At 39.4% G+C, this 23,324-nt stretch overlaps 2 protein-coding genes across 3 annotated transcripts in view; both read left to right on the plus strand.

The window, feature by feature from the left end:
* LOC147331514 (kinesin heavy chain-like) overlaps window positions 1-6,767 on the plus strand; it is a 74,957-nt gene extending 68,190 nt beyond the window's left edge. Inside the window, exons 26-29 of one of the 2 annotated variants that reach the window (XM_086293909.1) lie at window positions 791-852; window positions 3,064-3,091; window positions 3,459-3,571; window positions 4,444-6,767. In XM_086293909.1, the coding sequence (XP_086150035.1) occupies window positions 791-852; window positions 3,064-3,091; window positions 3,459-3,558 (190 nt within the window). In that variant the 3' untranslated portion in view covers window positions 3,559-3,571; window positions 4,444-6,767. The remainder of the gene's footprint in view (window positions 1-790; window positions 853-3,063; window positions 3,092-3,458; window positions 3,572-4,443) is intronic. The other variant, XM_086293910.1, reaches the window with a different exon arrangement.
* A 2,617-nt stretch (window positions 6,768-9,384) lies between these two features.
* On the plus strand, window positions 9,385-22,662 carry LOC147331515 (sterol O-acyltransferase 1-like). The gene is made up of 16 exons (XM_086293912.1): window positions 9,385-9,473; window positions 11,584-11,725; window positions 11,866-11,924; window positions 12,035-12,174; window positions 12,271-12,324; window positions 13,444-13,551; window positions 14,186-14,468; window positions 15,398-15,473; window positions 16,152-16,236; window positions 16,648-16,693; window positions 16,952-17,081; window positions 17,530-17,627; window positions 19,064-19,162; window positions 19,347-19,482; window positions 19,914-20,059; window positions 21,306-22,662. The coding sequence occupies exons 2-16, from the start codon at window positions 11,647-11,649 to the stop codon at window positions 21,360-21,362; spliced, it is 1,596 nt and encodes a 531-aa protein (XP_086150038.1). The 5' UTR covers window positions 9,385-9,473; window positions 11,584-11,646; the 3' UTR covers window positions 21,363-22,662.
* Window positions 22,663-23,324: the final 662 nt, after the last annotated feature.

Genomic DNA, 23,324 nt, shown 5'->3' on the forward strand with positions numbered 1-23,324 from the left:
CCAGTCAAGGATGACGTTTGTCTCTTAGTTAGAGTGATGTGAAAACCCTTCACATTTTGATACATGCCAATACTATCAATGAGGTAAACAGTTTGAAAGTCAATTTTTGATATGACCACCGTTCCTCTTTGACAGAGCCTGAAACCTCTTAGGCAGCTTTCTTGTGATTTCTGTAAGTTGTCTTCAGGAATAGTTTGCCAGGCTTCTTGAGGAACATTCAAAGCCTTTCTTTGGATGTTTCTGCCTTTTGTTCCTTTTGCTGTTAAGGTGACCCACACTTCATTAATGTTGCTGTCCAGGCTCGGGGGGGCCAGTCGATGACTGATTTATTGGTTCATTGTGTGTTTTTCTCTCTTTTTTAAAATATCCATGTATGCTTTTTTTTTTTATTTCAAATCACTGTCGCGCTGAAAAACAAAACTGACTGAAAATGGAGAAAAAGAGACTAATGTCCAAAAGAATATTGTTTGAAAGACTTTCAGACAAGCTGTGGACCTGTTGCTCAGGATAACTCGACCTGATATCATGTAACAGACACACTGGTGCATGCTTTGCCACGATACTTGGGCTAAGACCTTTGCACAGTACTACAAATGAGTTCTGTCTGTTGCTGTTCTAAATGCATATAGTCTGCACTCTGCTTGTGAAGCAGTCAAAAGTCTTCAAGTTCATAAAGTTTTCATGTTTACTTCAGCTGTTTCATGTAATGAAAAGTCTCGATTATAGCTCGAGATTTTAAAAGATAACTTTCACGTAATGTTGACACGTGCTTGTGTTTCTGCTGTTTCAGGCCTCCGGCTGAATCAGAAAGCCAAGCAGACAACGCTTCTGAAATACTCGATTCAGAAAACGGTGAGCCCTGTTCAGATAAAGCCTGTAAAAAGTAATGAGAATTTTTATAATCGCAATCAGCAGAGGTAAATGGATTTATTTTTATGACTGTTTTTTTAAGTGATTGTCATTATGCCATCATATAAACCATTAGGTTTGAATGTTGCTTTATATACTCTTCCAGATTGCTGGCTGTTAAAGCAGTGATTGCCCTGCTGCTGTCATAAACCTTTCTTTTTGTTCATATTACGTTTGTGTAATGAAGTTGTAGTCAGTAGATTTAACTCTCACTCTGAGCCAGTGGGAAGTGAAGTCAGGGATTTCTTCTCCTTCTGCATAGAGTGATATTAGCAGGATACAGATGATCGTTTTTGTAAAACTTCAATGAAAAATGTGCAGTGAACTGCTCCCGCTGCTCGAGGTTTTTGTTTGAGGCAAAAGCTTTTTGTGTCTGTGGGTGTGTGTGAGTGTGCGCGCTTGTCTGCACCCGTCGGCGACAGACTCTGGAGGAGATGGATTAGGCTTGCTGTGTCATTACTCAGATAGAGACAGGTAACCGACAGACAGGCTGCGACGCCCACCTCAGCTTCTGACCCAGTGATGACAGTTGTTGAGTTGTGTAACAACACCACACCTCTTTGATTCTCAAGGAATATCAATAAAAGTCAGAAACAGGGTTTGTGCCAATAAATCAGTCTGCTGCTACAATATGAGCTTTTAATTAAATATCACAGATCACTACTGATTTTCACTACCTGTTTGAACCCTTAAAGGATTTAATCAGGCTTAGTTCAAGTCTGGTTTCCCATTATTATTTCTTCTGTCAACAATGCTGTGGAAGAAATGTCAATATTTTGCTCTTTTTGTCTGTAAATTTCTGATTTTTTCAGCTGTTTTTTTATTCATTCAGATTTATTTCTTATTTTCCTTCATACTAGGCAAACGTCTACTGTAATTATCATGTAATCAGACTTTTGAAGCCATATTTCTTCTGGTTCATCACTACTTTTTACCGTTGTTATTCTCAGTGTCATGAATTTCAGTGAGTTATGAAGAAATGCACATCTCAAAGATCAGCAGCCTCTTATTTCTTATTTATAGCATGTTTAAATTTAACATTCACAGTTACAGTGTCTACATGTGCAACATCACACATGACAGGATAAGGATTTTTATTAACTGTCACAATATTTTTTTCTACTTAAGGGATTAAACTGAACAGGCCTCATAATCCAGTCAAGCGTGAGGTCCCATGATTGCATCCATCTCATCAAATTGTGCACAAATTAAATAAAGTTGCTTCTGTGCATAAATTAAATAAAGTTGCTTCTGTGCATAACAATGGATAAATCCACAGAGGCTTGCTAAAAACTGAGAAGCAACTGAAGTGTCTTGTTATGTTTTGTCAATACGTTGTCATGCAGAAAGGCCAAGTGGATGTTTGGTGAAATGAATCTCTGTCACAGTAATTCAGGTAGAATGCCAGCCTCCGAGGGTTGAGTTAATAGAGTCGCTGCTGGGGCTGAATTCAGTTCATCAGGTTCTGCAGGATATAAAAATGATCCAGGAACCAGTATTAAAACCAGACCCAATTTCCCAAGAAAGTGTTGTTGGTTTTCTGCTAATAAAAGTCCTTGGGATGGTTGTACTTTAATGCAAGGACACCTTAGATGGGAAACACGAGGCACTTATGGTCAAATGGCAGTGTTTGCCACTGTTTATTGGTCATTCGTTCAAGCAACATTAAATGTGTTTATGTCCTGTAGAGATGTTACACAATGAAAACTCTTCAGGTGCAGGTGAAAGTTACAAAACCTATAAGTGACAGTCAGTATTTGTGTTACCATGGCATCAGTCTTTCTGGTAACTTTAATGATATGTTAGTAGAAAATAACCTAATGACCCTGCCCGTAATCATTCCCTAAGCATGAAGCTTTGGGCAGCTAAACCTGTGCTGGTGCTGCTTTTCCATCCTTGCCTTACTGATGGGGTTGCCAGATCAGTAAAGTGCTTGTAAAATGTGTTAGTCATTCAAATGTGAGATATTGGCGTCTAATACAATACATTATGCAGCTGCTTGTTCCAAGGCCGTCTAACTTCACTTTCACATTAGGCTGTTTTAATTGAACTTACGTGTCTGTTACAAACCCACTTTTCCTCCCTCACTTCACACGCCACCAACCTTGTCACTGTGCACCTGCCTGCCTCCTTATGCACTCTTTCTGTCCACAGGAAACACCACAGATATCAATGACAACAGGTAAGACCTGAGCACTCTTTTGAAATAACGGCAAAGCACCTGCTGGTGTCTGTCGCTGACTTACTGGAGGGTAGAAATATTGGTTGTAATTAGCTGTCTTTTAATTTCAGTGACTAATTAAGTTAATGCAGCTAGTAGCAGTAAATAATGGTAGAAGCATACATCACAAACTGTGCTGCCACATTTGTCTTGCACACACTGATCACACTTCTGTTCGTAGAATGAGGACTGTAAAAGCATTGATTTGACTCTTTCTGCCATTTCTTTCTGCATCACTGCTGCCCCCTTGTTGCTGTCACTGCTACTGCTGCTGCTGCTGCTGTGGATGATGCTGCAACGACATGTGGTTCTGCTCTATCTGTCTTAGCATGTGTCTGAATGTAAATTCTGTATCCAGAACTGATGTGTGTGACAATCAGGACCCAGCTAAACTCTACAGTCTGCAGCCAGAGGCTTCAGCCAGCTAATAGTCCTGAGCAGGTAAGAAAGCAGAATGGGGAAGCTATTTATGGAGAAGATACACTATTAACAATTCATAACCATTCAAATTGGTCATTATTTATAATGGTTATGAATTCTGTTTGTAGGAGTACGCTGTGAATTTCTCGCCAAGAGCCCCAACAGACTAGAATCAGCACTGACAGATTTGGTAGTAGGATGCATAGAAGCGTGTTAGATAATGCCCGAGAATGGACATTTTCCTCAGTTCATCGTGCTGTAGTAAAATGCGATTACAATTGATGTATTGGGTCATGAGGTCTTATGAATCAGCACTATTTCTTTAAGGCTGCTTGGCTTCAGCTCTTTGGTGCTTTGTGGGCAGCTGTAACAATGTGAGAAACCTGGGTGAGTTTTTATTTTAAGAGTGTGAGACACTTTGCACAAAAATACCTAACAGACATGATCTGTATGCACCTTCCTTTAAAAATACTTCCTTTAAAAATACTTCACTGTTGACAGTGAATTGACCTTATTTAGGAATGCATATTTAATTTAAACTGCAATCATGTTAAGACTAATAATGTCCAATATGCTATATATTCCTCCACTCTAAGTAATGCAATGAAGATGAGGGGACGTTATTCTAACTTTTCAAGTCCTTTCAGCTGGAGTAAAGTTTGCAAGCGAGTAAATACAAGTCTTCCACTGTGCAGTTCTCAAATAAAAGTAACTCCTTAGTAAAGACACCAGGTATAAAATGACTCGAGACATGTTCCTTCTGGCATTGATGGCATGACTCACTGGCTGCTGTCTCCTGTTTTCTGCAATCCTTTGCTTTCACCATTTCTCTCAAATGTATCTGTCGCTCTTATTCACTATTTCTGTCTATGTCTGTCTCTCTCTCTCTCCAGGCAGACGTTTTTTCTGAGGCCTCTGTAAATCTGCATGCAGCTGATCACTGTCCTCCCAGACTCCCCTTCCTCTCGCATCCTCCTCACCTGCTGTAAACAGACCTCCTGTGTCTTTTTTAGGCACCCTGCTTGTTTTCTTCGATCCTTTCTCGTTTCTGTATTATGACTTGTGGGGTGTAACAGTTTGACAAGCACTGCATCTCAAATGCCTGACCTGGCAACCTACACCTGTGATGCTGCTGCACCCCCTCCCCCATGACTTGAAATATGAAGGGACCACAAATAGAAAGGTGGGGAAGAGAAAGTGCCGTGTGGTAGGTTTCCACTAGGTTGTGCTGTTTGTCTCAGTGAAAGACTCAGTGAGGGATGTCGGCATTGAGCATTATGATTATTATTAGAACTATCATCAGTGTCATTGATAAACATATGGAAAATCTAAAAGACAAAAAATACTAACAACATGAAAACAGTTTGATCCTTGTGATCACTTTTCTGATATTTATACTTTTCACTGCATGTTGATTTTCAATGTTGGTTGTCAGCATTTTTCAAAAAATATGTATTAAAGAGGAAGAACACTAGTGAAGCAACAATAAACATGTTAAAGTCCCAAAACCAGAATAGAAGATAAGCATCGAGATGTGTGCGCTGTTAGTACCAAATCTCATTAGAAGAACAAAAGCCAACAATGCTCCAAGCTGTCTATCAGAAATCTGTGACCTCCGCAGCCTGTCTGTGGCTCTCAGTAAACAGTCAAAAACAGGTCGTGCCTATATTGTGTCATTTTTCAAAGTGAGTTTCAAAGTAATTCCCCCAAAATGTTTGAGGACTGCTCTTTTTAGCAAATGTTAGTCAGTGTACTTGTTAAGGACTATGTTCAGTCATGGATATAAACACATTTGGTGCTCCGGTGAGCATTTACCGCAGCAGGATGATGTATGCAGGACTTACTAAAAATACTCCACGGTTCATAGTGATCAGGAAAAATGTTAGAAAAGTGTGAGAGTGTGGCTCAGTGATGAGTTTTTGCACAGCACATGAGAAAAAGATATGAGTATTCTTAGTAAATCTACCGACGCCAGCAAACTACACTCACTGGCCACTTTATTAGATATACCTGTTCAACTGCTCATTAAACTAATGCAATGAAACATCGAGGCAGTTCTTCAGGCAAAAGTGGACCTAACAAAGTGTCCCTTGAGTTTAAAATACTCATATACACATATACTGTGGATGATAGTTGGCCAGGGCTTAATATAGACAATAAACGTATGAGACTCCATAAGACTCTTTAAGGCACAAGTTTGTGCTTTATCAGCCTCAGAGGACACATTGTAGCAAGTTTTAGCTGTGAGCAGAAAGCAAAGACAAAAGCAAATGAAGACAGATTGTTTTGTAAAGACTCATCGTGTAGTTGTAAAGGCAACTTTACGCTGTAAATTATCCCTTAAAACTGCCTGTCAGGGATTGTGCGTGAAATATTTAGTCACTGTCATGTTATGCAAGAGCATGGCAGAGTGGAAAAAGTGTGTAGCAACTATTTTTATACTAGCTGGAAAGAAATATATTATTTATTGTTTGCTCTACTTCAAATATTTACTGGCTATTTATCTCTAATTTATAACGGTTTTCGAGTGAAGCATTATCATTTTGTTTTGATGTGCAACTGTATTATTTTTATAGTCCCTGTAGTGAATCATAAAGATTTGAGATTTCTGCAGTTTTGTGTGAGAGCCGCCGTTCCAAGAAACGTTTAACAAAATGACTAATCTTACGGTTCTTTGCTGAACCACCTCAGAGTGAAACCAAAGCCCCGACTGTAGTGAGTCACTTAAATAGGATCTTATTCTGTGCGAGCTCTAAGCTCTGCTGGAGACATGAAGCAAGGGTTACTCCAGGTTATCAAGAGCTGATACAATCCTGTCTTATCCTGCTGACTCACACACACACATGCGCACATGGATGTAGCACCTCATCAGCCAGTGAGATATTTGACCTTTGACCCCTAAGTACAGATAATGTATCAGTCCTGTAATGATTGGGTGTAGTCTGAGTTCACTCGCACACTGACCGTCAGTAGCTCCTCGCCACCCGTCACATTCACTCTGTGCACCTCCTGATCAAACAGTCAGGATGGAAGGGTCAAGGGTGACAGTGGACATTGAGCTTTGCGTGTTTGTGTGCAGATAAAAGCTGTCTCTCATTAGCAGAGTTTTGCACCTGCTTCTAACCAAAATGGACCAGTAATGTGTATCAAAGCAGTCTACAGGTTAGTGTGCATGAACAACATATTTGTCTTTAAGTGGACGAAGGAAGCACACACAGCACACTTCCTATGCTGTGTGGTTGCTCAGATACGTCTACTTCACCCTGTAATAGTGTTTTTCTACAATGTTATAACAAACATAGACTGTATATAAAAGATGGACATAGTCACCACATCACCCAGTGGTTTGTAAAGTTCTGCCATGAAGTCTTGAACTGAGCTTGTTGGCCTTCTCTGTGTTTTTGCTCGTAGTCTGGTTTCAAGAGTTGATGCCCCTGCTCTAAAGTATCCCCAGCTTTCTCTTTCTTTTTGATTCTAATCAGAACTATAATTGATAAAATGAACAACATATCGTATTTGATAAGAACTGAAGTGTGAGAGTTAAGAGTTATCAATAAGAGTTATCAGGAAAGTGTTTACTGAGGTAATGGAGGGAGGGAACTGAGGGTCGCTTTCACATCAGAGTGTATAGACCTCTACATAATGTGACATTTTATTGAACCCTGAGGAGTCAGACAGACTGCAGGTTTGATCCACTCCGGCTTCACTTTTCAGACTCTGCAGCTATGTCCTCCTTTCATATTCAGTATATGATGAAAAACATAAGGATTTATCTACGTGATATGGTTTAGTACCATTACCTAACCTGCTTATGCTTTAATGGGTCAGGCGGGTGGGGTGTGGTGCTAAGGTTACCAGTCAACACACAGAGACGGGCTCACATCCACACCTTTAGACAATTAGGTCACCAATTAACCCAGCTTATGGATGTCTTTTAATATCCTAATTTTAACTAACTGGCACCATAAAGTATTTAATTACTATACTACTATATTTTTTACGGTTGTCCCTCTTTAACACAAAGATGTTACTTGTAACAGATAATTATTATTACAGGACTGAGGTTGAGTGAAATGTGCGTAGCATTCTAATTATTATTACATCCCTTTAATTGCCCTTTAAATCTGAGTATTTTTTTTCATCATCTGTCTTTTTAAAAGGTAATAAAAGGCCACTGAACTTTTGAAGTTGTGTGTGTTTACATAACCTATAGAAACCGCGAGCTGAACATAAATGGCCTTTCTCGTCAGCACGCTGTCGCTGAAAACAGCCTCCTGCACTGTGGTTGCTCATCAAACTGGGAGTGTCTGCGTTTATTTTATTTTTAAAAAACAATTGTTCTGTTTGTCTTAAAGTAATTGTAACAAATCTAAAAAAATATTCCGACAAGATCAAAGAATTGTGATACTGTATCCTGAACATGCAGAAAGAGGACTGCAGGAATGGCCGAGCGGTTAAAAAAAGACAGAGGCGAAGTGTCTGTGTTTATTTGTACAACAGTGTGTTGTTTTGTTTGTTTATGGCGTGTGATTTAGTGCATGAACTACTCTCTTCTGTAGCTGCTGAGAAACAGCGCTGTTATTTCATGAACTCACCTTTCAATAAATATGATGCTGTGCACAGAGGATTACCACACGCTCTTGTCATTATTCTTCTTTAATGTTATTTGTAAAAGCCAAATAAAACATTATAACGTCAGTAACCTCTGCAGCTCGCAGCCCAGGAGAGAAGCAGGAGAGATAAAGCAGCTTTAAAAACAGCTGCACCAGTGAGGTCAGTGGGACCTCACAACAAATCCCCAGCAAAATACTGGAATTAACATTACCTTGACCCCTCAATAAAGTCTTGTAAAATGTGAGCTTATTAAATTATTATTAAAAATGTACATTATAATGATGTTATGTTATAATGATTTTCTGCCATTTTGTTCAAACTATGTTTATCTAGTGTAATCGTAGCGCTGTCAAAGTTCAATATTTAGATTTTTGAAACGAGGACACCAAACAAACCGTACAGTTTGTTCGAGAACACGTTTTCAATTTAACAGTTTCACATCAAGTTGAACGAGCACAAAGTTTGGGGGGATTGTTTTAAATCAAAATAAATCATTCTAACCTTGTATGTATTTATTTGAAAATAGTATTTATAAAGAGTTTGTTTTTCTTTACTCCTGCTGTGCTTCGTACCAGAAAGTAATTTTGTACATGTATCATTAGTTTAAACCGAGAGATACATTTCATATAAATGGACAAATACATTAATACAGTACATATATCTTTGTTTGAATTCACCAGCAACAAACTGACAGCCCTCAGGTTATACACCGCGACTCTGACATGGATGACTGGATGGACAGACAGACAGCATTCCTCTGGAAATGTTTTGAGCTTTGAACAAATATTTATTTCCACAATGTACAATTCTCTCAAGTTTACCAGTTACTCCTGAAACACACACACTTTTGCCCAGTTCATTCATTATCTACTCTAAAGTGGAAACATTGTTTCCACACACAGCTGTGCTTTAACAATAAGCAACACGCTTTTCCAAATAAGAGCATATTTGTAGATGCTAACTAGACCTGTGATATTTACTATTTTGGTTTGAAGTTTGACCCAGATTATATACCTTTAACGTAGTGCACAAAATACATGATATGAATGAAATTTGTATTAAGTACCTTGGATAAGTGAGACATTAGGGCACAGTCCAGTGTTGTGCATGACCTCATGAGTCCAGCCAAGGAGGTAAAGTTTGATTGGGCAATGGATTCCCTGGGCCAGGAGCCATGAGGGTAAAGTGCATCAGGAGGGGACACAGATCATAAGACTTGCATCATACTTAACAGTCAGTGTCAGTGGAAACTGACTGAAACAGAGGCTCCATCCTGTGCACTGCTGAGTGGACCTGAACTTAAAACACTGTGAGTACACATCTAATGCATATTTATAGATCATGTCACATCTACCCGACACAGTGATGTCTGACATTTGACACTTGTATTATTTAAACGAATGATAAATCTGCAGTTTCTGCTGTGGGCAATTTTTAAATTAGTAGGAAACGCTCGACATGAGTGTTGTAGCCAACACTGAACATTAAAGAAGATCAGAGGTCTTGAAGCATCGTGCTGGATATAAATTTTATATAATGATGGCAGAACTGAGTTATTGAGTTCAAGGGTTCTTCTGTGAATGGGCTATTAAACCGATGCATGTACCTCTAACCACACAGGCAATTTTTCATGTAGGTAAAAGTAGGTCATGAACCCAAATATGATTTTTAAAACAGCTTCTATGAGTAATGTTTTCGTAACAGATCATAGATTTTGCTGAAAATCTATTAGTACTGGCTGCTCATGAAATTAAGTGAAGCATCAGTTTAGCATTTTGACAAAGGGAGACAAAGTTCATCAATACAACAAATCAAAAGGAAAGTAACAGCTGCTCGGGCTCAAGTAGAAAAGAGGTCAAGCCAATAAATATTTTCTTAAACATGACATAGACTCATTAATAATCTTAGAGTTGTTACAATAAGGATGATTTGCTTTAAAAACCCCATATGACTGTGTCTGCAGCTGCACAGCGTCTAATCTGAATTTCTTTTTGACGCGTATCTGTTTAATGGAGGAATGACCAGAATGTATGGGTCACTAATGAGGTCAATGACTGTTTTTTACCCCACAATGCAACCTCTCTGCTGTAGCTTATCTCTTATAACCTGCAGTGGAGACGCGGATCTTTATCATTTGTTTAGATTGTTTAGCTTGAACTGCAGTGACTTGTGGCTTGTTGTGGAAAACCACTGTGGGTAACCACTGTTCCACAACACCGAGCTTACAGGTGCCTTTATCCGGACAAGCAGTTCACTTTTTCAGTTTTGGATTCACACGATTGGTTTCACTACACCGGCACTGAGGCTCATCAGGAATGATAATAATCTCTGACATGAGGCAACCAGCCAGCAACGAGCCAGTGACCTGATGTAATTTTTCAATTTATCGTGGAAGATCCTCTCACGTTATTAAACTTTAACAAAAAGCTAAAGCCAGGTTGAATCTCGTGGCAATTGTGGCAGCTGCTGCACTGCTGCTGGTAGGCTGAAACACACAGGTAAACAGTAAAGTACTGGCAGCTAGACTCATTAAACTCTCTTACTTAATGGAAACAGTTTTTTCTCCACTAAAATAAAAATATGCGTTGTATCGAATATAAACTTTAACCTCCTAAGACCCGAACTCTTCCACGGCATGCATTTTTAATTTCTCTTTGATACTTGGTCACATTGGGGCCCGATGAATGTAAACCACCTTATTACCTTACCTTATTTTTGTTTTTAAGAAAAATAAGAGCCACATATGAGGATATTCGTTTAAAATTTTGATACAACAGTAGCAGTATAACGTCCTCGTAAGTGGATATCAGGCCCTTGTAGAGCAAAATTGAGTATTTTGGTCTAAATAACCCAAAAATGTGATGTCCACATATGTGGACGCCAGGTCCTAGGAGGTTAATAGTGAGTCTTATTTTAATTTTGCATTTATTGCTGTGAATTCAGTCTTTCGTGAACTACGACAAGGTAATTCCCTCTTCTACTTGCAGTTTACCGATATAGAAATACTTCAAGTTGAAAAATTGCTCCTGAGGTCTTTACCTTTAACGCTTCTTAGCCACACAGACACTGGAAACATCACACATCCACAACATTCAAAGTGAAAACACAAAATAATAACATATACCCATCATAACACTAATTCTAAATGAAGGATTTAAACTTAAACATTCATGTGTGTCTTACTAATGTGCAAAACTATACCAGTAAAAGTTGCTTACTGTTTATAGGCTGTTCTCCACAAAGCATTTACAACATTTGGCGCGTCACAAGTTTGCAAAGAATGATATATTAATGCACACAGCTTATTTTAGTTTAACATAAATGCGTTACAGTTATACTCACCACAATTCACCTAGAAGATTTCGGCATGAGCTATACACATGGAATAAATAAAAGCATTACATCACTCACTTTGACAGGCATCAGTACGACAGCACGTGCATTCATTGAAAACAGACTAACCTCCAGTCGTGAGGGTAGCCATGACGACCAAGGAGGCCGATAGCAGGGTGTATAATCGGAAGATCAAGCCCCGACAGTCATCTGACAACTCAAGCTCTGGTATGGACAAAATACTGTTTTATACTGTAAGCTGATCTTTCAGTTCTGTCTATTTTTACACAGTTTTAGGTGAAAGATATATTCAGTATATTTAAAAGTTTAGCGAACGATGTGAGAAACATCTGTTCTTCTCTCTGCAGCTGGCAATCATGATAAGGTGGTGGAAGAAGATGCGAGGCAGTGGGAACGATGTACTGAGGTATTTCATCACTGTTTCTTTAAACGGTGGATGAAAGTAGGAAAGTGGTTTACAAAGGCAACACAGTTACTGAAACGTGATTTGAAAGAAATGATTTTTTCCTCTTGTAGAAGATCAAAATAAAAGTCATGGAGCAGGTCCAGGATCAGCTCAATGAAATTCTAGACAGAGTTCTGACTGAGTCCGTCCAGTCCCTCTCCAACACCCAATCAACAGTAAATGGAAAGACAAAAAATATAAGCTCATCCAGGTAAGAATGAGACACAAATTGGTCTGTTGGTCACCATATTTTTTTATGCTAATCACTGAAGTGTGTGACTGTTTTTCTGTTTATGCTTTGTGTCAGATCTCAGAGAATGGATGATGGCAAAGTGTTTATGGCCAGGGCGTCACTGCTGGAGTGAGTATAAAAGATGTGAAAACACCCAAATTAAATCAGAGTTGGGTTTAACACAAGGGTTTAACATCTACAGATTGTCAGTGTACATAGTTTTCAAATAGAAAATTCTAATTTAATTGGATATATGCATGGTTTATGCATTTTATTAGGTCATTCAACTGCTCGTTAATGGATTTATTTGATCAGCGCATCAAATGCACATTTAGGCATGTAGATATGGACAAGGTGACCTGCTGAAGTTCAAAGTGAACACAAGAATGAGAAAAAAAAATGATTTAGGTGACTTTTAACGTGGCATGGTTGTTTATGCCAGACAGGCTGGTCTGAATGAAGCTGTTGACTTACTGGGATTTTCCCACACACATCTCGATGGTTCCCAGAGAATGGGTCAAAAAAGCAGATGGGCTTACAGGAGCAGAAAGTTCACTTGGGCTCCTGATCATACCGGACATACAGACTGAACAATGGAGACTGAAAAAACGTTGCCTAAATCTAAAGTTTAAATATATGCTGCTATATTCAGATGGTCAGAATTTGGTGTAAACGACATGAAGAATGTATTCATCCCGTTTGTGTCTATGGGTCAGGCTGGTGATGCTTTGATGATTGGGGGTATAATTTTGGCACACCTTGGGCCCCTTAGTACCAAGTGGCCATCATTTAAATGTGACAGCCTACCTACGCATCATTACTGACCCTCTCCATCCCTTTATGACTGTCTACTCATCTACTGATGGCTGCTTCCAGCAGCATAAACATGAGCCATCTGTACTCAAATGTCCTGCACAGTCACATGCCATCTCAATCCGAGAGCACCTTTGGTTTGTGATGGAACATGAGATTTACCTCATGCATCAGATAAGTCTGATGCTGTCGCTTCAATATGGCCTTAAATCTCTGAGGAACGTCCCCGGTACCTTCATGAATCGGCGACACAAAAGGGAGTCCAACCCAGAGCTAGCAAGGCGCACCCAATCAAACTGCAAACTTAGATGGGACTAGCACGTTTTTGTAAACCTTTACAATATTCACAGCAGAGTTCGCACAGATTTATCAAACATGGGGCCATTTTATTGATTTTGTTGTGTATTTATTTGTGTCTTTCCTCTTCTTTCTCAGCGAACTGTTCGAGATCAGCCACATCCGGACCATTTACCACATGTTCATAGCTGTTCTCATCATTTTCTTTTTGAGCACTCTGGCTGTTGACTACATCGATCAGGGCAGGTCAGTGGGACACGTGGATGTGTGTGTGTGTGTGTGTGGTACTGCCATGTGTCAAACTCTTTAACCCTGAACCAAATCTAACAGAAACTCAATTAATCCAAGACTTCCTGTTCTCTTATCTCCCGCCTTCCTTGCCCCTCTGCTCATCTGGTAGCAGAAAGATAACGAATCAACTCCTCTGAGTATTTCTTCTCTTGCTTTGGGCAGTGTCGTAATGATTTGGTTTTTGTTTGCAGTTGCAAATGTTCCTCATTTGAGCTAGTGCCAGTGGGCAACTCTGCTGTGTGCAAATGATTTGATCCATTCAGCTTCAGTTAACAGTGAATTTTTATTTACATGCGCTAAATAATGGTACACAAATAATACTATCACACTTGTGACACTGTTCTTTAAAAAAATAAAAAAGACACAGCTGTAAGTGTGTGTTTAAAATCTATTAATATCATCACTGGAGGGGCCTTTTGGATGAAAGAATGTCAGAGGAAAAATATTCAATGGCGTTCACGATTCGAGCAATGAAAAGAAAACCCAGCTGTGTTTGAATACAATCAAAGTGGTTTCCAATACATAATAAATAATGAATATGATTTGTGTTTTGTTCTTTATTTCTTTATTTGTTGGTTTTCAATCCCAGGTTAGTGTTGGAGTTTGACCTGCTGTTCTACGCCTTTGGGAAGCTGGGGACGGTCACTGTAGCCTGGGCCATCATGTTTTCTTACACCCTGAGCGTTCCCTATTACACCCTGCTGTTTTGGGGCTCTTTGTACCACAAAGTCCCCTCCAAGATGGGGCTGTCTCTGGGGATGGGGCTGATCCTGTATCTCATACAGACCTGCATACTTGGAGTCTTCCCCATCTATGTTGTTGTGCACCACCAGTTGCCACCTGCATCGCGGTTTATTGTGATACTGGAACAGGTGAGTCTGTCACATGTGCAGCCGCTCATTTTTTCATTTACTGCATATTCAGTGTAAAGAGCTACTTTGTGTTCAAATGCAACAGAAAAAAAAGATTATTGGTAATGACCTGTGCTAGAAACACACTGTATCATAGATAACATTACACACATATTCACTGGCAATCATAGGTAATCCAAATTGTAGAAGCAGTAATTCACTGCCCTCAGCTGGAACATTGTGATAAAGATAGCCTGCTAGCCAGAGATGGGAGCTTTCCAACTGGAAAGTCACCAAAGGAGAAAGCATCTCTGGCAGCAGATCTCACTGCAGCCAGCATTTGAACATCACAAACCCATACACTAATACCTCCTCATCCTCTTTATCACATCGGCCCCGGCCTCCAAAATCAGTCTTAGCACTAAAATCATTTTAGCTCTGTTTGATGGAGTGAGATAATCTCGGTGCTTAGATGCTTCTGGGAAACCCGGCCATGATCCTCATCTGACTGAGTCCAATCAGTCTTTTTTGTATTTACATGATGTTCATGGCATTTTAAAACTGCTGAGTTTGATGCAGAAATTAAATATTCAAACTCCCTGAATTGCCCCAAAATGCGGTTCACTGCTGCTTTATGATGCTCCCTGCTCTACGCAGATTGATTGTGCATCATCTCTGAACTGCAGTTTATGACAAATTAAGCCAAGTTCTGCAACTGTGCTGCTCTCTGCCCCACCATGCTGCACTGCTTCATGTTTGATGGGAGTGCACATAAATCATGAGTCAACAACAAAAGAGAAACAAAAAAGAAAAAAAGAGATGTGAGTATCTGGATGTTTCATTTCGGGCAGCTTGTCAGTTCTTGGAGTGAAGATAAACATCTACAGTAGAAGCAGCTAATACTGATACACTGTCTCCCTTCACGTAATAACTGTATCCATTTTCTCCAGATTCGATTCCTGATGAAAACCTACTCGTTCTTAAGAGAAACGGCTCCTGTTATCATGAAGAATGCTCCAAAGGAAGGTATTGTATTGAAGTCCGGTGTATTTTCTCTCCGGGCGCTATCATTACTCACAGTGACACTCCCGGAAACAAGGGGGAAAAATGACTTAAGCAGAACTCTGCAGGTTACCTATGTAATAACTTTAAAACTAACAATGAATCTGCAGCTAGAGATGCTCTTGTACAGGTCTGTTAGTGGGAGATAAAAATATGAAACATGAGGGGAGACCAAGAGCAAAAACATGAATACTTAAAACAAATGCCCCCTGGAGAAAACTGTAGTCCTGACTTAAGTAGTAAAACTGACATAAAATCGAAATGGAAGTTAAGATCATTTCTTCACACAGAAGGTCCGTTAAATACATTTTTTATAGAGCAGGGCTGTAATACAAGTGTTTAAAGGACGCCACACTAGCTGGAACAAACTACAGCAAACCATTTAGTAAAACTGATGAGTCTTTAAGGCAGATAATTTGGTATAATGGCTTAATGATTCAGCGACAACCCGAGTGTTGTTTAATTTTTAAAGATGGCCACTTGTTTACAGGTTCTTGCATTAAAGGCACAGTGAAGCTGTGAAATTAAATGAATAATGAATGACTCAACAAGACTTTAATGTGAAGCCACTTTTAAAATAACTTAAAGGTTTTGGACACAAACATGATGGCCACACTAACAGCGTTGTCTTTGTCTTTTCAGGAGAAAATCACAGATTCCCAACATTTTCCAGCTATTTGTACTTCCTCTTCTGTCCAACGCTCATTTACAGGGAATCATACCCTCGGTAGGATATATTAACCCCTCATTTTGGCTGGTTATTTATGCTCTTCTGTTCTAGTAATTATCAAAAATATCTATGTCCAGTTTTCATTAAAACTGGAGGTTCTGTCATGTGACACAAACTCACAAAGCCAGCAGTGACTTTCTTTTTTATTCATTACAGCATCAAATCCCATCTCTCAGAATCTATAGCTCAGCAGCTACAAACATAAATCTAACGACGGCTGAAAAACAACAAGATGCCGTTACAAGCAGTCATGTTGATCTGAGATTAGATGCATTGTGGAATCCCTAATCTGGACTGCGACACTAGAGACAAATTCAGGCAACATGAAAACTGATAAAAATTTGAGAACAGAGCACACATTAAGAATAATCTTGCATCTGAAATTTATGAAATGTCCGTTTGTTGCAGAAATCGCCACATACGATGGAACTATGTTGGCATTACTCTTGGCATGGTGAGATAAAATGTTGCTTTCCTATTTATAATTCAGCCCTTTTGCTTTGAATATCTAACAAAAGACTTGGTAGTGTCTGCTGACCTAAAAAGAAGTTTTACTTCTGTATACTGAAATAATCTGAAGTAATAATATATCCCTGATCGCAGTTATCGCTAAGCCATTTCCACATTTGTACTTCTGATTCTCGTGTGTGTTCTCCGTTTCATTTCCTCTTTTATGGGATGTTCTCGAACCTCTTTGATGTTCCCTTTGCAGATTTTGGGGTGCCTGTTCTACGGCTACTTTATCCTGGTGCGTCTCTGCATGCCGGTCTTTAGAACCCAGACCAACGTGCCTTTCAGTAAACGAACAATGGTTTTGGCTATTTTTCACTCTATATTACCAGGTATGTCCTCTTATTCAAAGAGTCCTCAGCTGTACACACACAAACTCAACGTGGCCTTTTTTCCTCCCTTTTTTCCCCACTTACAGCGTTAGAAAGAAGCTGTGTGCAGGTTAAAGTTCATCTCTGACTCTGATTGTAACATCATTTATGTTTATAACATCCATTATCTCTCATGCGTGTGAGTCAGCACTGGTTAATATTTTACTAAGCCTGCAATGTAGGAAAGGACTCCAGAGTGTCGTTAAGACAGTGATAAGATGAAAGATGCTAACATGAATCTGATACAAGTAATCAAAGGCTGAAATGTTTATGACTCCCTTTGAGTGAAGAGCGAGTTAGTGCAATAGCATCTGTGCCAAGTTACAATTCCTCTGAGAAAACTGGGGGCAATGCCCAAAATAAAATCGCTCCATGCAATTCTCTCCGTCTCTGTGTGTGTGTGTTGCAGGAATAATGCTCCTCCTGCTGTGTTTCTTTGCCTTCCTGCACTGCTGGCTCAACCTCTTCGGGGAGCTCCTGCGTTTTGCTGACAGAATGTTCTATAAGGTGTGCGGCTGATTTTTGTGGACACTTTAATTGGTCCAGTGGTCATTTCCTGTTTCTGTGCTGTAGACTCATTATTTTCTGAAATGCTTACTTTTACAGACAAGCAAATTCTGATTAATGACAAGTGAAATGGCAGCAGGGTGACCTGCTGGTCCCCAAACAGTTTTACTTTTCCATCGCTGAATCCTGTTGATTTATATAGCTCTTGAGCAAGAGCTGAAAATACTTGCTTATAGTGGTTGGCCACTTTCACTTCCACAAATCTTATTCGCTTATGGCACTCTAAGTACGCCTGAGAGTTTGAATGAATTTAGCTATAAAAGATACCAAGGCACTTGGGGGAATGTGGGGCAGGATTTTACCAGAAAACGTCTGTGTGGTTGTGAGTGAGACTTTTCTTCACTCTTATGTATTTTCGTCATAATCATACTCTAAGGTTAGCCATGGGGCTTTTTGTAGGTTTGTGCAAAAAATGGATGTAAGACAGCGAGACAGTGTTTTGCAAATTTCATTTTTGTTTTAAAAATGCTAAATAATCTTGAAAAGATTCTAGTGTGTGTATTTTATGTTAATTACAGGAGTTGATTCACCTAATTTACAATGTGGCTACAAATTGTTCTTAACCTTTAAACCTCTTATCTGCCCTAGATGCATGTCTCTGATGGCAGTTTATTGGTTTAATAATGTTCAAATGACACTGCTTGTCAGCTGAAACAGTTGGGACAAACGTGCATAGACTGTATATAAATGATGGCCATGCCACTGTGCCAACACCCATTAGATAGTGAAGTGCTGTTTTGAATCCTTGGGTTGAGCATTTTGGACTTTTCCTATCTTGTTATTTTATAACTGGTAATGACAAGTCTGACTTAGACACTGAGTACACTGCACATGACTCACAAGGAAGCCACACCCTAAAGCATACCCTCTTTTGTCAACAACTCTAAATCCGACTATAAATGACAGAATGAGCAGCATGGTGTATTAAATCAAACAATATAACCGTTAGATTGTGTTTAAGAAGTCACATTTTTTATAGTCAGTTTGCAAACACTTGGGTCGCCTCCTGCTGGTCATTGAAAAGAATGCATGCATTGGCTTTGTTTTTCTCACATCTGAAATTTACGTGCAGCTTTTATAGAAAGGTGTCGCACACAATCAGAGATTGCACCGAGGTGTCTGTTTAAACTGATGAAGATTAAACCAGTATACCCACCCAGGAACTTGATGCACTGTGCAGAACTGCATTGCTTTCACCTCCAAGACCCATTTACAAATCCTTAGTTGTAGGGTTTGGTATACGCTAAGATGTTTTAATAATAGCGAATCTCTCATCAGTAGAAATAGATGATCAATAATAAACATTCACTCCTATTCAGCCCTTTTTCTTGATGTTTTTATTCTGATGAGTGACTCATCCTCTGTTGTTTTTTCAGGACTGGTGGAACTCTACGTCTTTTGCTAACTATTACCGTACCTGGAACATAGTGGTTCATGACTGGCTGTATTACTATGGCTACAGGGACTTTCTTTGGGTGAGCAGAGTACTAATACTGCAGACTAACACATGTATATTGAACAAAACAAATCCCATAACTCTGTTGGTTTCGTCTCTGTTTATAAACCAGCATGTGTGTGGCAATTTAACTGTTGTTAAGTCAGTCTGACCCCTGAACTTTTAGCCAAATCCTCTTTCTGTTCACTCTCCAATCCCTGCAGCTGTCAAATAGGAAATTCCGAACTGCTGCCATGCTCTCGGTTTTCATAGTCTCTGCCGTCGTTCACGAGTATGCTTTGGCCATGGGGTTCGGCTTCTTCTACCCAGTCATGTTCTTGCTCTTTGCCGTCTTTGGAGGTGAGGGGTGTGTTTATTATTCATGGGACAGTTGTTAGCGCAGCATAAGTAACTTGTGTGCTGACCCAGCTACAGAAATTCATTCATTTGCCTAAAAGCCTTTTAAAGGGAGAAAAACACAGACACATTTTTCATGTCTACATTATTACCGCTGATAAAAGCACTGTGTTTGAGATGCCTATCCATAGCTTGTTAAAAATATGTAAACGGCTTTTGCTTTGAAGAGTGTGCCTTCAAACTTTCGAGTTAAATTCTTCAATTATTCACAAAAACACTGTAAAAAGTCTGTTTTTATAGGATTCTCACTCAATGTTTTGGTTTCTTCTCTCTGCGTGTCCTTGTCCCTTTATCGACCTCCTGCTCTCTCAATAACAGATACAAAGAAAGAACCGAAAGCCCATTAACAAATCCCCTTTCCCATCTTCTCTTAGTGGCATTCAACTTCACCATGACCGACAAGCGACAGAGCCCTGTCTGCAACATCATCATGTGGGTGTGTCTCTTCATCGGTCAGGGTGTGCAGGTGTGCCTGTACTGCCAGGAGTGGTACGCCCAGATATACTGCCCACGGACAGGAGTACGTACTCCCACGTTTGACCGAGATCTCTGTTTGTAAAGTTTTTCCTTTATATGTAGAAAATGCCTTTTCTCCTCTCCTCTATAAATAGTTTCTTCATATCATTTAATAGAATCACATAGAAAGCAATCCTAAAAAAGCCATTTTCCCACAATGTCTTACTGGGCTTACGCACAATCTCAAAATACAATCAGCCAGCTCTTCAGAAAGAAGCCATACACAAGTACATTTTATAGCATCAAATGTGGGTCACAAAAGATGCTTTCAGTCAGTTATCTTACTTTACTTCTCTGGATACAGAAGCACAAATTTTGCTAAAATCCATAAAAATTGACAGAAAAAGAGATGAGTGACCTCTTTTTGCAGAAGAATTATGAAGAAATGTGTACTCATGCTAGGAGAATTCACCTCTGAGAGACTTCTTATTGAGTTTGAAGGCATGAAAACAGTTTTATCCCAAACTGCACGAGTAGTGAAGGTTTGTGCAGATCTATTCTGATTTAAAGTTGTGGGTTTCAAATTAAACACCAAGTTATTTTTTTGTAGATGTCATTAGACTGACTTTGACCCCTGCTTTAGATGACCCCTAAATGGAAAATAGGTCAACGGGTGAACAAACTTCAGGCGAGAATGAAAAAACTCATGTACACAAGCACATTACGCAACTACTGCTGGATGTCACACAGACGTCAGCAGCAAAATGAGAGTGGTAACAAACAGCCTCTTCCACTCATTCATTATCTTGACTTAATTGTCTGTTCTCATCCACAGTGATTCATATATTCATTACCGTCCTGCAGACTACATGCATTTGTGTAAACACGTGTACATGTAATCCCGTGCTGCAGATTCACGTGTGTTGAGCAGCAGATGTGAATAAAAGTGTGACATGTTTTTAACACTTTAAAAGTTGCCTTCCGACACCAAGAGTCTGATGAAGTCAGAGATGTAAAGGATTTGCTCGACAGATGGGCTCAGTGCTTACCACACTAGGAACAACTGTATGTCCGTGTATCCCCAGAGGAGGAATCCTCTAAAGCCAGTGGAATAATTCACACACACAATAGCTTAACACAGATAACATCTGTCTACAAATAGAAGTGCTCTGCACAATGAGATTGTAACTTGAGAGAAATGGATGTTAAATCTACTAATAATTTAATAAAATGATTAAAGTTACTAGAAGGAGAAGGAGGAGAAGTGAGGCATGTATATTTGGCCCAATTCTTTTCCTTTTTCTCAACAGAATAGCTTCTGGGAGCTGGTGATGCCTCGATCTTGGTCCTGCAGCTACCAGAGATGAGGCCATCCCTCTCGCAGGCAGGAGGAATAAATGATGAAGTCTGAAAGTCTGAAAATGAAGATGTAGCTCTGCAAGGCCTGATGGACTGAGTGTGGAAGAGAGCAAGGTTTTCTGTTATCAGTGCGTAAAAGATTTATTGCAGTCAGGATGTTGTGTCACTGAACTATTTCAGGTTTTATTTGTGCAGGTGGTATTTTTATCACTAATATTCATTAAAATGGGCTGTAACCGAGCATGTAGAACATATAGATCAGCGGTCCCCAACCTTTTTTGCGCCACGGACCGGTTTATGCCCAACAATATTTTCCCGGACCGGCCTTTAAGGTGTCGCGGAAAAATACAACAAAATAAAACTAGTACCGGTACTGAAAAATAGAAGATTTATTTATAACACACGTGAAAAGACCCAGGAAAACGGAGTTAACGATAAAAACGATAACAAAATAACGCTGAAAACTGATAAAAACCACACATTTCACACCTGAGCCTCAACTCTCACGGACCGGTACCAAACGACTCACGGACCGGTGCCGGTCCGAGGCCCGGGGGTTGGGGACCGCTGATATAGAACATCATACCATCTGATAACAACGGCACATAATACAACATGGTAGTTCAGTGAGATTTAGACTTTTGATAGGTGGAGCTAGCCCAGCTGTTTCCCATTTTATATGAGAAGTCAGCTTCTGTAGAGGAGAAAAAAGTACTGTACGAAGCCATACAATATCTTAATAAATAATATTTTTAAGCATTAAATAAATTTAAATATGGTATTAACAAGGCCTTATAGGCTTCAGGTTTATTACAGTTAGAATATTTAATTCCATTTCTTGCTCAGCTTATTTTTATTCCAGACAAAACACTTTTGTTCTTTTTGTTATTGTAGATTTTTATATGAGTTTTCTGTTTGTAGGACTGAAAAAAACTTAAAAGTGACAGAAAACTTTAAACAGGCTTTGACAAACACCGGGCACCTGGCCTGCAGTGTGTGTGCGCTGCGTGTTTAATCCTGCCTCGGTTGACATTCAGCTGCCAGGGATTGGCTGGGAAAGCAGGTATCTTAACCAGCCAACCACAGGCTGCACAGCATCTTATCAGTATGCTACAAAGCCTCTGTTTGCCTGCCTGCAACGTCATCCAGGAAGAAGAGGATTACCATTGGTACAGTGTTTGCATTAATGATGTAATGCTCTGTAAACTGATATACTGTAATACCAACGGGGCTCATGGAGGCAAATGCAGAACAGATAGTTTTAGAGTCAGTGTCAAAGCAGAATGAATGGATTTAGTACATTAAATTTTATGTTTGAAAATTAAATTTGTTTGCATTTTCTTTATTTAAAAAAAAATCTGCATATTGTTTTGTTTTGTTTTTTATCTCCAGCTTTCATTATCAGGAAATATCTATACATACCTCATTGCCAATAATGAGTCTCTATCTTCTGCACACTGCATATGAATCCAAAAGGGAATAACGCTTTGCAGAAATAAAGATAAAAAAGTGAAATCTCTTGTTATTTAGCCACATAATGTCATGGAAACTGGAAAAGCTTTTTATATAAATTAAGCAGAAATGGAACAGCTGGTAATTCATTTGGTAAATCTTCGTTTTACAATAGGACTTCTATGATTGGGAGAAATATAAACTTTTTCATCTGCTAAAAGCTTCACGGTGTTCACTTGAACAGCAACAGTACAGCCGTGAGCCTTGAAAACAAAAAAACAACAACAAAAAAAAAAAAGGGCTTAAAGAGGCTAAAATGTTCAATAATCTGAGGGAAACGGCGAGGATGTTACATTTTCTGTAGGTTTTCACAAAGTTTGATCCCACTTACACATACTCACAGCATTATTATACACCCAACAGCCACAGCGTGAAAAACCACCTCCCCTCAGAGTGTGCAGGTCTCCCTCCTGTTACCACCCAAACTGATCCCTCTGATGACGGACAGACTCTCAGGG

This window comes from Aulonocara sp. 'chitande type north' Nkhata Bay, linkage group LG5 (assembly GCF_057382095.1).
Source record: "Aulonocara sp. 'chitande type north' Nkhata Bay isolate Kocher_YH1m ecotype deep benthic linkage group LG5, A_spYH_male_GT1.1, whole genome shotgun sequence".
In the NCBI taxonomy this organism is placed as follows: Eukaryota; Metazoa; Chordata; class Actinopteri; order Cichliformes; family Cichlidae; genus Aulonocara; species Aulonocara sp. 'chitande type north' Nkhata Bay.

Bases quoted from the DNA above. Each gene is read 5' to 3' on its own strand.
- LOC147331515 (XM_086293912.1), top strand. From the start codon at position 11,647: ATGACGACCAAGGAGGCCGATAGCAGGGTGTATAATCGGAAGATCAAG. The intron at 14,469-15,397 runs GTGAGTCTGTCA...CATTTTCTCCAG, and splicing joins TTATTGTGATACTGGAACAG to ATTCGATTCCTGATGAAAAC. The intron at 17,628-19,063 runs GTGTGCGGCTGA...TTGTTTTTTCAG, and splicing joins CTGACAGAATGTTCTATAAG to GACTGGTGGAACTCTACGTC.